Source organism: Carassius gibelio, chromosome B23, assembly GCF_023724105.1.
Source record: "Carassius gibelio isolate Cgi1373 ecotype wild population from Czech Republic chromosome B23, carGib1.2-hapl.c, whole genome shotgun sequence".
Classification (NCBI taxonomy): domain Eukaryota; kingdom Metazoa; phylum Chordata; class Actinopteri; order Cypriniformes; family Cyprinidae; genus Carassius; species Carassius gibelio.
This window is the reverse complement of record NC_068418.1, coordinates 22,596,273-22,612,173: the sequence shown is the minus strand read 5'-3', so window position 1 is coordinate 22,612,173 and position 15,901 is coordinate 22,596,273. Positions and strand designations below refer to the sequence as shown.

The 15,901-nt window shown below is 34.4% G+C and overlaps 1 protein-coding gene across 3 annotated transcripts in view; it reads left to right on the top strand.

The window, feature by feature from the left end:
• Positions 1 to 15,901, top strand: part of nhsa (Nance-Horan syndrome a (congenital cataracts and dental anomalies)) — a 92,555-nt gene that overhangs the window by 69,502 nt on the left and 7,152 nt on the right. Inside the window, exons 2-7 of one of the 3 annotated variants that reach the window (XM_052594231.1) lie at positions 6,611 to 6,763; positions 7,643 to 7,779; positions 7,863 to 7,907; positions 10,458 to 10,520; positions 13,211 to 13,406; positions 14,558 to 14,605. In XM_052594231.1, coding sequence (XP_052450191.1) covers positions 6,611 to 6,763; positions 7,643 to 7,779; positions 7,863 to 7,907; positions 10,458 to 10,520; positions 13,211 to 13,406; positions 14,558 to 14,605 — 642 coding nt within the window. The remainder of the gene's footprint in view (positions 1 to 6,610; positions 6,764 to 7,642; positions 7,780 to 7,862; positions 7,908 to 10,457; positions 10,521 to 13,210; positions 13,407 to 14,557; positions 14,606 to 15,901) is intronic. The other 2 variants (XM_052594233.1, XM_052594232.1) reach the window with 2 other exon arrangements.

The following is a 15,901-nucleotide window of genomic DNA, read 5'->3' as shown; positions in this document are numbered from 1 at the left end:
ACCATGTGCATGGTCTATGGGGGGTAGAGGACATCTAGGGTAACAGGGTGGAGACTGGGGGTGTTGCAGATGTTGCAGCAAAGCTGAGCTGAAAGTAGCCCGGGGTCACAGTTAGTCAGTCAGAGAGAGAGAGAGAGAGAGAGAGAAGTGTGCTGTGATTCCATGAGGGTGATGAACAAGCCCCAGGGGGCTGAAGCAGAAAATCAAATGAAAACACGAGAAAAAAACAAGAGGAAAGATAAAGACATACTTATCCCTTGCTGACCAGCTTGCCTGAGACGCTCCACTACAGTCATGGTTCTCGGATGCTGCATGCCGTTACGGTCTAAAGGTACAGTAGATGTCTCCTGTTACAGTGACATCTTGAATGCTACACTTTGTTTTAGAGTTTATCCATAACTGCCAAATCCTGCATTGCAATCTTTTCCCTGGATGTAGTTTGTTTTATAGCCTAGAAACTCCAATTTAAGTTAACTCATGTACTTTGAATGTTGCTAAATTTACTTTTGCATCATACTGACAATGTAAAATATGCATTACTTTGGCTCTTCTATGGCTCAGTGGATTTATTAACAGCATTGTATGGTTGTGATGATGTGTACCTGGAAGATTTGCTGAATTGGCACACTTTAGTTATTTTGGCTCTTCTGTAAGTAAACACAAAACATTTCAATTGTGGTAATACCAAATGTGCTGTTACCCAAGAGGAGGGAAGGTGGTCTTCAGTGAGGTGTGGTGTCATTGAAATGAATGGATAACATTTGGAGGGCTAGACTTTCCCACGTTGGAAGGTGTGTGTGGTGTGTTTGGATTGGGGAATGTCAACGGTCTGGGTTTGGCACAGGGTTTGTGTCACAACCAGTGGCTGTTGATTAGAGGGTGACTGTAGACTGAAGATGGTGGGTTTGAGCTTGGGAAATAGGGCAGCCTTAAGGTTTGTTCACCCTGACAGCAGGTAAAATTACTGCTGCTAATCAAGTCGTTATACATTTGCTTGCAAGTCAGCTGTAAAGGGGTTGCATGATATATTGGCATGGGTGAAATTTGATATTGAATTTTGCATCAGCCATTTAATTTCAGCCATTCATTTTATTTTATTCTATTCATGTATATGATTTATTCATAAAAATCTGAACGTTTAATAAAAGGATATTAAGCATTTAAACATTTTAAAATGATTTTTTTTTAAATAATATTTTATTATTTCATTTTTCATTTTTCTTTTTTTTGCATCAGGTCTTGAACATAACATGAAAATAATTAATGCTGAATTCAAATATATGTAAGTGCATCACTGCTGTTTAAAGGTCAACTTTGCTGCTTTTCAACCAGTTTTGTATTTCACCCAGATGTCTAAGTTTATTTGTCAACAAAAGACTTCTGATATTCTACTGAATTGGTAAAACTACAAAGCTGGTTGAAAATCTGTAAGGTTGTCCCTTAAGTAACTATATCAGTTGGGGATCACATGACCCACACTCTGGATTGCCATTGGAAGCTGCCATAATGCCTGACATCATATTTTTGCATAAATCTAAGCTCTGTTTGGTTGCATTGGCAATGGTTGCTGTCACTGATGCAAATCCCTGGCCTTTTTCAGGTTATTTCAGATTCAGGTATATAAACCATATAAAGGTTAGATTCTGCACCATTGATATTTACAGCAAAAGAGATGAGATGAAGATAATGCTGAGAATGTTATGAAATCCAACACTGTAACTATATAAAATGTTCTGAAAGTATGTTCTGTTGTAGTTTAAATATCTATTAAATTTACTTCCAAAATGAAAATGAATGTTTGAGGTTTTGGAATATCCAGCATGAATCCACGCCAAGGCCTCCAACTTTAGCTCAGCTTTCCATCTGTGGCATTAAAAATGTAAGTTCCACCATGTTTAATCTATGGATAATAGAAGAATAGCAGGGAAAAACATCAGGAAAGGAAAAGGTTCAGTGATAAAGCCCGTTCTGTTTCCCATCTCCACTTCTCATGCCAGAATAAACCTGTTGGCTTATCTTAGATGATACCATCAGTAGACAAGCAGTCTCCATTAACCATTTCTATTGTTTTCCGAGCTGTTTATTCATGTCTATGCAGAGCAGAGGCATTGGAGGTGACTACTTTGGCCAGATTTCTCTTGATTTGTGTGGAGAAGGGGGAATTCACTAAGAATTAATTGTGTCTGTTGATAGCGATGTTAATTTGTATGTTGTCTTTGTTGTTTAATGCTTGGTTGAATGGATTGATGGCCAGTTATAAAGTGAGATCTCTATTATTTGAGCATCATTTGATGAATGACTGCTTCCGTGATCACCTGGAAAATGTGCAACCCTTTTTGCACTTAAATGCTATGCTCAAATGTTATAAATTCACTCAACTTGATTCTTTTTCTCAGTTTAGTGTGGAAACACTTTAGGGTGTTTATCAATTAGGTGTAACAGCTGCTGAAAGGACCCACACAGACAAATGCCCTTCTTTCTGAGAGTACTGAGGTGTTTGGACTGTGGAGGGATATAAAGAAAGAGCTGTTAGAGATCACTGCTGGGTTGCTCTTTACCCCATGCTGCTAAACAACTAACAACCAAACAGCTTTATGAGGAAGAGAGCTCCCAGCCCCCTTCCCAGCACAACTACCTCGTCCTGGATTAACTGACTGACTGAGCTTGAGAAATTCTGGATGATCCATTGTTGCCTGGCAAAAATTCCCATTTTTAGCATATTTTCTGTTTAATATACAAAGGAATGAAATAGAAAGAATCCTGCAGTCTCAACATGAGAATTAATTTTGGTTTTGGCTTTTCTAAGCATTTGTAGGTAAAAAGGTTTGTAAGTTCCCTGCTGTGGTTTCTGTTATGGATTTATAGAAAGGCTTCTGGGTCAGAATCACTGTTCATTCTTTTTTAATGCACTTTATTATTTATGCATTGTCCTCATTTGACCCCTTCCAGAGTACGAAACATTCTGTTTTTAGGTCAAATCAAATCGGTTTTCTCCACAAAAACATGCACAAGAATATAAATAACTGGTTTTATATATATATATATATATATATATATATATATATATATATATATATATATATATATATATATATATATATATATATATATCATATAATTTATCCTAAATATATTATTATTATTAATAAATAAAACTTTTATATTAAATGTTTTATTGTTCATTTTTAAAATAATTACATTTTTACATTTAAATGTATATTTTAATAAATGTACATACTTTATTAAAAATGTAACTTTAGTATTTATAGTAAAATACTATACTAATACTTTTCTATTATAACTTTTTAGCATTATTTATTTTTGAACGTGCAACCTCCCATTATGTGATAATTTAAACAAAACATACTTTTTATTTCCACTTAACCCCTATAAAAATGATGTGCATATCAGCATAGACATTTTGAATGTAGACTTGCAAATTAAATTAGATCAGTGAAATGTAACTTTAACATGCCTGTGTGTTCCGTTGCATTATGTGATTTTATTGTGTTTAGTTGCATGGTGCCGTCTAGGACATCAGTGCTGGTTTTCGTGCTGATGGTGAGTTGATGGGCTGCAGGGGCTCAAAGGTTGAGATACTGAGATGCTACCATGATCACCATGGTTGACTGGAGCCATGTCTATCTGGAAAAAGACAACCAAGAAGGGCATTAGTTCAGTCCTCAGTGGGGGGTCTCCCCTAGGGGAGCATACTTGGAAACCCTGCTCTAAACCTTCCCCGTGTTCCCAGCCTCACTGAGTGCCCAGTCACCATCACCCTATTTACCATGCTGTGGCCTTCACAGAATGAGTCATCTCGGACTAACGGATGTGAACATTTCATCCCAAGACTAGAAGGGTGGCACTGTAAATAAACATCAAACTAGGGTGAATTCAGGAAAATCAAGCTACGATTTTTACCTCATCCATACAGCCGAGTGCAATTAAACAAGACAAACTGACATGCTGTTGGGGATTTCTCAGGTTAGTCCTTCAAACAACGGTCACTAAGCATATTTTCAAGGTCATTGAGAATGTCTGGCATAATGAAGCTTGAGATCAGAGGTTAGATCTTTTGACTTGACTTGTGATCTCTCAGAGACACAGAGTGTACACTACAGTCAGTCAGTCTGTGAGGTCAGTAAGATGTTTTTTGAAAGAAATTACTGCTTTGATTCAGCAAGGATGCGTTAAATTGATTAAAAGATTTCAGTTTTCAGTAAATGCTGTTCTTTTGGACTTTCTATTCATCAAAGTAGTCCCGAAAACAAACTGCATCACAGTTTCCACCAAAAATGTTAAGCAGCAAAAACTTTTCTACATTGATAGTAATAATAAATGTTTGTTGAGCAGCAAATCAGCATATAAAATGATTTCTGAAGGATCATGTGACACTGAACATGAGATTATCGATGCCGAAAATTTATTTAAATGACATTTTAATATTTAAATGTTGAAAATAGTCCTTTTTCAGTTATACATGCCAAAAATGCTGGGTTATATGGACAATCCCAGCAATTGAGTTGTTTGCAACAAACAGTTGGGTTTAATGTTTAATCCAACCTTCTGGGCAGTAACCCAACCGCTGGGTCAAAACAACCCAGTCACTGGGTTTGTCCATATAGTGTAGTAATGTTTTACAATATTACTGTTTTTACCAAATTGTTAAGGCCATAATTACAGCCTTACTGAACAGAATTTTTTTAAAAAACCTTTAAAGTTCTTGATGATACATTCCTCAGATCAGTGTATTGGTTCTAGAGGACACATTAGGCCCGGCAGGTTTTTCTCTGAACCCCAGGTTCTCCTGTGACATGTGAAATTGTCTCTGGAAGCTTTATTTTTCACAGTGAAAGGCATTACATCTGAGGGTCGGTTCATCTTCACAGTCAGGCGTCTTTGATCAAGACCCAGAACTCCAGTCCAGCTTATTCCCCTTAAACAAAACCTTTGAATCCAGTCCCAGATGGGAGACATCCTCAGAGGGCAAAAATGAGAGAAATAATCTGGCAAAGCTACAAAGGGGAACAGGGTATGGGATGGCAGAGGTGGTCTGCAGAACAGGACGACACAGAGCAGGTACTGGAGGAAATGTTTCGCAGACGCCCCTTGTCTGGTGTAAACAAGGTCCGTGATGCATTTCCTCAGAAGAGCTCTGTGTTAGGGTGATGTCATGCTCCACTGATCAGCATGTCTGTGTTGTAGAGGATCATGTTTAAATGGGATTTGTGTAAATTTGGGGATAATAAACAGTTTGGGGGTGGCAGGATTGTTTTCTGTTTTAGCAGTCCACTTATGCTCACCAAGGCTGCATTTATTTGATCAAAAATACAGTAATAACAGTAATATTGTGAAAACACATTACAATTTAGATAGTTTTGGTTTTCATATATTGTAAAAAATAAATTTATTCCCGTGATGCAAAGCTGAATTTTCAGCATCGTTACACCAGTCTAAGTAAAATTTATATTAAGTATTGTCACATATTAGTTGATTAAAACACAAGAATAAATCATTTATTTTACCCGATTTTACCCAATGTTGCCATAGAATACTGGCAAATTGTTTTTAGTTTACTGAACATTTACAGATTTCATAGAAGATCTAAATTATCGATCTTTAATGCGAAAAATCATTAGGATATTAAGTAAATATAAGTTAAATGAAGATATTTTGTAAATATCATACATTTTGATTTGTAATATGCATTTTTAAGAATTTCATCTGGACAACTTTTAAGGCGATGTTCTCAGTATCTGGATTTTTTTGCACCCTCAGATTTCGGATTTTCAAATAGTTGTATCTCAGCCAAAATATTGTCCTATCCTAACAAAACATACATGAATGGAAACCTTATTTATCATCTTAAATATGATGTATAAACCTCAATTTAAAAAAAAATTGACTGGTTTTGTGGTCCAGGGTCACATTTCTTATTTGCATCATAAAATGTAATTTTGCTGTAAAGTGTGCAAGATATTAAAGTGTGTATGTGTGCACTTGTGTGTGTGTGTGTCTTAAAGGAGCACACACAGAGATAACACAGACACAGAGTTGTGCTCTATTGAGTTTGTGACCTAGATTGTGCTGCATTAATGCTGCTGTGTGCTAATGACGGCAGAGAAAGAGGAGCTGAACGTCTATTCACTCATATTATAGTCAAAACTGCCTGCAGCATCCCAGCCAGACACACAGACACTCTATGTCTATTCATAACCGAGAAATGAATGTGTGTCTGCAATATGTGTAGTCACAAAACATGCATTTACTTTTCAACCACAAATAGAATAGTATAGATAGATAGATAGATAGATAGATAGATAGATAGATAGATAGATAGATAGATAGATAGATAGATAGATAGATAGATAGATATCTCATATCAACTGAAGACTATTGTTTCACTTTGTGTGCATAGATTATCTTGGTAAAGCTTAAAGTCAAGAGGATATGCAATAATGTCTGAATCTAACTAACTTTATTGAAGAGGGAAGAATATAGGTTGTAAAACTATTTGTATGTGTCTTCCACATGTCAACGTGGATGATAAAACATATGGTTACTGATGTACAAGTGATATTTTGTAACAGATTTTCTCTTTCATCTGCAGCACTGTCTAATCTGGACATTGAGAGCAAACTGAGTGGACATTATCAGGCTCCATGGCACCTGCAGAGAAATGTGTTCCTGCCATCGACTCGGCCCGCGTGTGTGGAAGAGCTGCATCGAAATGCCAAACAGAGCCTGCGGGCGTTGTACAGAGGTTAGACGCACTCATGAATCAATACTGATTAGTTATCAGTCACCCAGTGAACACCTTCTGAGCTCATCTAAGCAAAGTGGTTCCCTCTGGTCAAAATCCTCCATCCACTGGCAGTGAACACTGCCCTCTAGAGGACGAAGATAGAAGCATCAAGTTTCTTTTTTAAATGACCAGTGTTATTTTAGTATTATTTATATACTATTATCGTATTTATAAAAAAATAAAATAAAAAAAAGAACTCACTTATTGTTTATATTTCATTTAAAATTTTAGTAATGTTGTTAGTAAGGTTGCTTTATTTTGCCGTTTCTGTTTTATTTTTAGTAATTTAGTGCTTATTTTATTTCAATTAGTTGCCAAGGAAACAATTCTAATTTTCTTTTGTAAGTTTTTTAATCTAATATTAAGATTTCCTTTCATTTCAACACTGTAAACGACAGGATAGAACTATTACAATTATAGTAATATGAGCATGTATATTCTTTAAACAGAATCAACGAATTTGTATGTGTAATGCATAGTGGGTAAAACAGCAGAAGAATATCAGATGACAAAAATCATCCACATGCTATGATACATTAAATCTTTAAATCTCCACTTTACATATCAATAATAAATGTCAAAAATAACCAAAATTTAAATGATTGAAAAAAGGACAAAAACAAAACATCATTATTATGATTATTATTTCATAGAACTCATTTCCAAATACTAGTGGTGCTTGCAGGCATCACTGTTATTATATTGCGTTTAGGTAAAGTAAGTAAGTATTCAGCTTCAGTGTAACTTGTCCAGCACTATTTCCTGCTCCAGATATAATTGATCATTTGATAAAACTGACTTACGGATTTGTCTGTTGTGTGTGAAACTGCTCATCAGACCAGCAGCAGAGGCAGGAGGTCAGCGAGAGAGAGCGCAGGGTGACCATTTCCATCTCCATGGCTCCGCCCATGCCCACCTACCCGTCGCCCCATGCCCACCGCAGACGCCAGCACAGAGACAGACCCCTCACCATGGTAAACATCGAGCCACTGGCCTGCAGCTCTGATCTATAGTGTGATTGTAGACGATGTTGATGATGGTGTGTCTGTGTGTTTAGGAAAGGACAGAGAGAGACATAGAAACTCAGACAACACAAGCACAGGTAAACACACACCTGTGTGTCACGCTGAAACACTGCATGGAGATCTTTGATTTTAGCTGAATGAATCCATTCTTGTTGTCCTTTATTTTTGTATTTTTGCCGTTTGAAAAAGACGTGCACTTTAGCATTTTTTTCAAAAAAGTATTTATTACAAAAATAACCTATTTTAAAAGAATATACTTAAGCACATAATTAATATAATATTTTCGGACAGTATATTGCATGTTATTTGAAATTAAATTAAAATATATCATAGTTCAAATTTATACTAAATGGAATTAGTTAAGAGTGTTAAGAGAGTGACCCACTAAAATTGCATGTCTTTGCATATAATTTCATAATTTCTTATTTTGTCTTTGAAATATGGTTAAAGTTTGCTGCCGAACATTTATAGTACACTAAAATGTACTTTAATGTAATTTCTATTGAAATTTGTATGTTATGAATGTATATTTATTTAAATAGATATTTGAAATGGTGAAATTTGCAGTTCAGTACATTTAAATGTAATTATTGTATTAACTTTAGCCTCTTAACTGTCACCCCCATTTCTGAACATAGATATGAAAATACACAAACTTCATTGGCTGTAATTCATGAACACTTTGGAATACATGACTAAAGCTGGCATTTAAAAAAAAATTGAAGTGTAAGTTTACTGTAAAGAAAATACACTGTACTAAAAAAAAAGTTTTATTTAAAACTGCATGTCTAACTTAGTTATGTTTCAAATTTTAAGTTGATATCACAAAAATCACAGTCCTTTTGAGAATTTTTAGTCCCTATACCAAAAATAGCCACTGGGTGACACCCCAACTCCACAGATTTTTTCAAATGCATTTTCTTGTGGAAAAAAAAATAATAATAATAAAAAAAAAATAAAATAAAAAAAAAATATAAATATATATATATATATATATATATATATATATATATATATATATATATATATATATATATATATATATATATATATATATATATATTTTTTTTTTTTTTTTTTTTATGTAAATATTGCTGTACATTTTGTAATATTACACTTGACACTGCCCAAAAGAGGGAGGATCCCACTTTAAAGTACCATAACAAATTTCCATAACAACATAAACTTTCAAATAATATCTAATTTAGGCTGATTACTAAAATATGTGATAGGGGAAAAGGGTAATAGAAATTACAGCCAGGCAATTAACAGGTTAAATGTTATATTGAATAACACTACAGACAGTTAAAATTATAATAACGTATTTTACAAGTGCTTTAGTATGCTAGTCAACACATCAAAATGTGTACTTTAATACTTGATAAAAAGATTATTAAAACATAATGATTTAAAATAAGAAAATAAGAAAATGCCCTTGATGAATGAAAGTACTGACATGAAGTAAACTTTCACTTGACTAATATTATATTATCTGCAAGTATGGTTGCTTAAAAATATACTTTTAGGATTTTAAATATGCTATAAGTGCACACTTAAACAATTAAGCACACTTCTTTTTCACAAGGGACATTACTTGCTAAGTATGTTATCAACATGCACATACTTCACAGTCATTTAGAGATTTGTTACATTTTCTTTGCACTGATGTTCATAAAATCATAATGTTTTAGATGATGCATTTATTTTCAGCCTCATAGTTTGTATCTGTGACTCGCTGTGAGTAAAGCAGATGCAGGTAAACATCTATTTTAATCAGGTTGCAAGTTTCTTTCTGTCTTTCGTTTTTACCCATGCACGAGTAGTCATTCCAGTCAAATGATTATTTAATGATTATTTTGATCCAGCTGTTTTAAAAAACAGGGAGTGTCTCACTGGATGTCGTGCTTTAAGGACATTAAGCTCTTACTTGTTTGTACAAGGCTAGTCATTATGAAAATAACTCCTCTTTTGCAGCAAGCCATGTGGACAAACAACGTTCATTTCTTTGTTATGGTTCCTATAATAACACTATTTATTTCAGGGTGTTCATGGGTTGTTGACAGGTGTTCAGTCATCTGTGCTGGATCACATCCCTTTACTAAGTAAATATTTCACCCCCTCAAAATGAAATTGTGCTTATTTATTTACTCTCAGGCCATCCACGATTTATTCTGATAAGGAGTTTGTTTCCTCATCAGAACAGATTTGAAGAAATTTAGCATTTCATCACTTGCTCAATAATGGATCCTCTGCAGTGAATGGGTGCCGTCAAAATGAGAGTCCAAACAGCTGATAAAAGCATCACAACAATCCACAAGTAATCCACACCACTCCAGTCCATCAATAGAAAAAAAAGAGAAAAAACTTTAAATCATCATCTCTAGCCAAAATAAGAGTCTATAATCCATAATAACTCTAGATGTGAACTGGGTGTTATAAATGTTTCAGTTGCTGCAGAACTGAGGACGACCTTTTAATTGTATTTAATCTATATTATCACGTTGTGTTTTGACAAGCACCGTGACTCGCAGCTGTTCTTTCAGTTCTGATATGGAAGCAGATGCACCCTCATGTGTTCATGTTCATCCTCACATTCATGTCCATCTTTGTGTTTGTATGTGTTGTAGTTCCAAAGCACCCGGTCCTCCTCCCCTACTGAGTGTTGTCATTTTTCCCCATGGAGCAGAAAGGTATTTTACCCCCAAATGTCTCCTAAATCCTACATTCACGCTGATCTAGAAACAGTTTTACATCCTTAATCAAATCATAATCATGGGGATGAGGCCAAAACTGCTTCTAGATCAGTGCTTTAACAGAACATCTTACATAAGATAGAGCCTTCAAAACATGTCTGTGTTAATAAGTTTTATTATAAACATATAATCAGATATTAACTTCTGAATGTTATCATCTTAACAGGACTATTTTGTGTTTGTCTAACATATCTATAATATATATAACTAATCTATATAACTCCTCTTCTGATGCTACTACCTTCTAACATCAGCAGTACACTTGAAATTTCATCTGAATATGCAAATTATGAAAAATGTTTGTAAATTGATTTTGATTGGGCATTTTTGACCTTTATAAAAGTAAAAACTTACATTCAAAAGTTTAAGTAAACCTTTTTATAAATGCATTGCAGAACTTGCAATTTTTACAAAGTTTAAAATGTCTAATTTTACCCTTTTTTTTATAACATATGGAAATGGGCTTCCACATGTTTTGGCAAATCCAAATCACTTTGAATGATCTTCTTTATCTTTGCCCTTGTTTCTGACCCTGGTATTGCTGTATAAATCAGCACTAGCACAGACTAATAAAACACTTCTCATAGCCTCTCCAGCATTATGCTCCTGAAATACTATGTGAAGAATGTCTATGGGAAACACACACACACACACACGGAAGTGCGCAGGTCTGAGGTTTCTTAATGATAGGGTAGAGCTGCTGTCTGACTGTGTGTGTGTGTGTGTGTGTGTGTCTGTGGCAGAAAAATATAATTACCCATCAACTCCGGGCACTGTGGCTCACCCACAAACCCCTGACTCCAACATAGATCCTTTAAAGAGCGAATAGAATACTCTGTCATAAGGTCCCTTTTGAAATTTTCTCTTCACTTGTCACTTGTTGTTGCTGGTCTTTTCTGATCTATTTTAAGGCATATTTAAGGTCCAAAATTAATTTAAATAAAAAAAAAATAATAATAAAAATGGCTGTGATGGGTTTTGGCCATCCTTTGTGGTTGCAATGAACATGGCAAAATAAACTCTGCCAATACTCGCTTATTTTATATTTATTTATATATATATATATATATATATATATATATATATATATATATATATATATATATATATAATATACATATTATTATTACTATTATTTTATTATGGACAAACTTTACAATTATGTCTCACTCCTTTTTAAATATAAAACACTATTATTATTATTATTATTATTATTATTATTATTTTATCTACATTTACATCTACATTATTATTTATTTAATCACTTGCCATTGCAAGGTTGCCAAAATTAAAATTTTGGACTCTTGATATAGGTTTTTTATACATATTATAATGTTCACTTTTTTTCTGTTTCCTCGTGCTCCTTTACGCCCTGTGTTTCTCTCTTTCTGCTGCTGAACTTCATGAATGGCATTATTCCATTCCCCTAATGTCTAGTTTCTTTTCTAATCAAAATAGCTTTTGAACACGAGCCAGATGGAGAAATCAAACCGTCACATTTGGCTCTTTCCCAGCCCCCTACGTTCCCTCCTCTCCTGCTCATTTTGGCTCCATGCACTCCTTTTTTTTTTCTTTTTTTTTTTTCCTGCTTTGATCCCGTGTTTTTCAAAACTCCACTTCACCCCTCGCCCCTCATTTCAGTGCTGGCAAACAAAACGGTCATAAACTCTCTTTTTGTGGTGCTTCCCTCATTCTTTTCGTCCTCTTCTGGTTTTGGGAGAAGTTTCCGTGGTAACACTTTTTGGGGGGGGGGGGGGCTGCTGTTTATTGTGAGATCCTCATTGGCCGGATGGGAAAAGACACACCGAGACAAAATATCACAGCTCGCTTTAACAATGTGCATGTTCATATGTGGCAGGGTGACAGCCACTAAACTCTCCAAAGCTCTTTAGTTAACACTGTAAACTCCACAAGGTAAGTTAACTGATCAGAATAACTGCTAAGTTAACTATCTGACAGGATTTAGCAAGTGTGCTTCAGCAGGTGCTGTGAGTGAAAGCTTAAAAGAAGGGATTGAACTTGAGTTGTGTTTTATACTTAATAAGAATATGCATTTGTTTAATTTCTTTGTTTAATAACTTTTACTTGAAACTGTTGTACACTAATATAATGCATCTCCATTGCTACTTACCTTACTACTTGTTTCAGTGTTTCTTTATGCATGTGCATGTAAAACTAAAAATATTAATTTTAAGTTTTAAATTTTTAGTATGTTGTTTCACTTTTTCACAGACCTCATGAAATCAAAATAGATTTTTGTGGGGTCTTGTCTACGGCTGTTTGCACTGAAGTATACTGCACACAAGTGCACTGCTAAAACTTTTAGCATACGTACACATTGAAAATGCGTGAAAATGGACCAAAAGCAATAATGACGTATCCAATTGCTGTAACTAGCAAAAATCATATATAATAAATAATAAAATAATAATAATAAAAAAACAGCCCAACATCCTTTTCCAATTGGAAATATTATGCCAATTTAGAAACATAAACTGCACTTATCAACTGAATGCATGGTGTAAAGCTTTAAAGCAAGTGGAACCATCATCGATTTGTTCGATACAAATATAAAAGATTTTCCAACCTCAGTAACCCTTATATTCAACACCGTAATGTTGTTCTAGGTTGTTCCTCCAGTGGATTCTGATTCAGAGGTGGTGGCTTTGGGCCACTGGCCGAAGTATCCAATCCCGAACGTGCCCTCAACGCTGGACAAACAGACCAACTGGGCTGGAATCTTACCACTGCCAACCCCAGACGAGAAGATGAAGACGGACTCTCAAATCATCTCATCATGCATCGTTCCCATTAATGTAACAGGTAAATGCCCCCTAGTGTTTTCTGTCGATAATGCATGCTGAGTCAGGGCTGAGTTTGACACATAAATAGTAGCAGCATATTTTTGGGGTAAAACATAATTTCATTATAATAAAGAAAATTAATGGTTGTATTCATCTTACTGTTGCAAGTACAAGTATATTTATACATAAACATACATGTTTCACATACTAAAAGGCTAAAGTCTGGTGACGTTGTCACTACTAAAGGAGAACTTTGGTCCATTAGAATCTAGTGATGTTGTGAATGTGTGTAAAAAAAAAAAGAAAAGAAAGGTATATAAACAATATATTGTATGGGTGAAATTTATAGATTTTTCTTTTATGCCAAAAATAATCATTATGTTCCATGAAGATATTTTGTACATTTCCTACCATAAATGTATAAAACTAAAATTTTATTAGTAATATGCGTTGCTAAGAACTTCATTTGGACAACTTCTTTGTCTCAGTATTTAGATTTTTTTGCAGCCTCAGATTCCAGATTTTCAAATAGTTGTATTTCAGTAAAACATTGTCCTAACAAACCATGCATTAATGGAAAGCTTATTTATTAAGCTTTCAGATGATTTATAAATCTCTCTTTTTTTTATTGACTGGTTTTGTGGTCACTGGGATTTAGTGAATAATATGTTAACATTAATAGTTTGTGATGTGTTTAAAATGACTAATAAAACTTTTTTTCACCACATTTTACACTGAGACAATATGTGATTTGAACTGACATTTGTTAGAATTTGAATGTACATTAACACATTTCTATTAAACTCCTTTAGATTTTTGGAAAGTGTGTGATTACATGAACTGGATATTTGATGACTTAAGCATTTTAATTTACATGAAATAATAATCTGTTAATTATTAGATAGTGTTTCAGTTCATTAGTAAACATTAACAAGCACATTATCTCATAATTCTAGCTTTGTGAACATATATATTACAAATGATCTGTTAAGCATTACAAACTGTTTATTAATGGTTTATAAATGACATTTATTATTGAACAGTCTGTGTTACACCTCATAACTAAATCTAATTGAGAATATCATCATCTTGACCAAAGTTCTCCTCTGGCATCAATGAACAGAAGGATTATCTTGTGAGAACGCTGAATTTTGCGTGTGTTGTTTTCAGAGGAGGGCACCAACGCTACTTCTCCCTCAGCGATATCAGCTTTCCTAAGTGAGAGATCTTTTACATGTCCATTAAGTTTCCCCCTTCAGTATCAGTGACACTTCATTCCCTAACCATCACCATTTAGAATAACATGCAGAGAGAGAGAAGGGCTTGCCATCTCAGCCATAATAACACTCTCATTTTGGCTATTGTAGCTTTCTAATTTAATGAAAAAAGCTGTTTTGATTTTCACATTACTAGCACACACTGCTTTAAATTAGCGCTAAGTGGCCACTAACTCTATAAATTAAGAGTTAGTAGTCCTGAAACATAGATGGCTAAAGTAAATGTGTGATTTTTTTAGTTTCTAGTTTTAAAGCGTAGATTATAATTGCTTTAGACATTTGCTATTTTATTTTATTTTTTTGTTAAATGTTGAATAAGGCCATGAACAGAGCCTTTTTATTCCATGACACATGATTAATGTTTTAACATAGATGAAACATGATTTTGAGAATTTCTTTCTTCACGCTGTTAGAAGGGCCCAAACTGGAGAATCACCCAGATACATTAGAATAATAACAGAATTAGACAAACTGGAAAGTAGGTTAAAATCTGCAAGTCATGAAATTTGAAACAAAAAAGTTCTCAGTTGTCGTGGTAACTTACTTTGTGCCAGGAAATGCAAAGAGTCAAGAAAGCGTTTTGTGCATGCTAATCAGTTGCATTAGAATTACAAAGAGGCCAAATATATCTACTCTGGGCTTGACTAGAACGGGACTTTTGAGGTGCGTGTCAGAGAGGACTGAGTCAAAGACAGTGTTGACTGGAAATTGCACATCACAGGCACAGTGGTGTAATTGGTGCTTAAAGGGCCAAGCCTTGCAATCACATGAGAGTCATGATGCATGACACTGGACAAACATCAAAACAAATAGAGCTCAAGATTACAGCAGCAGACTGCAGTCTAGAGTAAGGCTGGGGTCGGGTAGGACAGCAATATTCCCATTTTCAACCCTGGTTGTTTTCTGTTCTGACGTCCTGAATATGTCGCTCCTTTCACCTTGCATGATGTTGCGTACTGTCCAGTGTGCTTTTGTGTCAGTTAAAATATTTTAACATGAATGAAAACCATCTTTTTGTTGCATTTATGCATTTATTTTCTTCTGAGAAGTATTGTTAGCCTTGTATATTGATGCATAACTTGTGTAGAAAGTCAGACTTATTCATATATATGATGTGAAAGTAGTTAAATATAAAATATATACTCTATATAAAAATGTGTGTGTGTGTGTGTATGTATATATATATATATATATATATATATATATATATATATATATACATAATTAGTATAAGTTA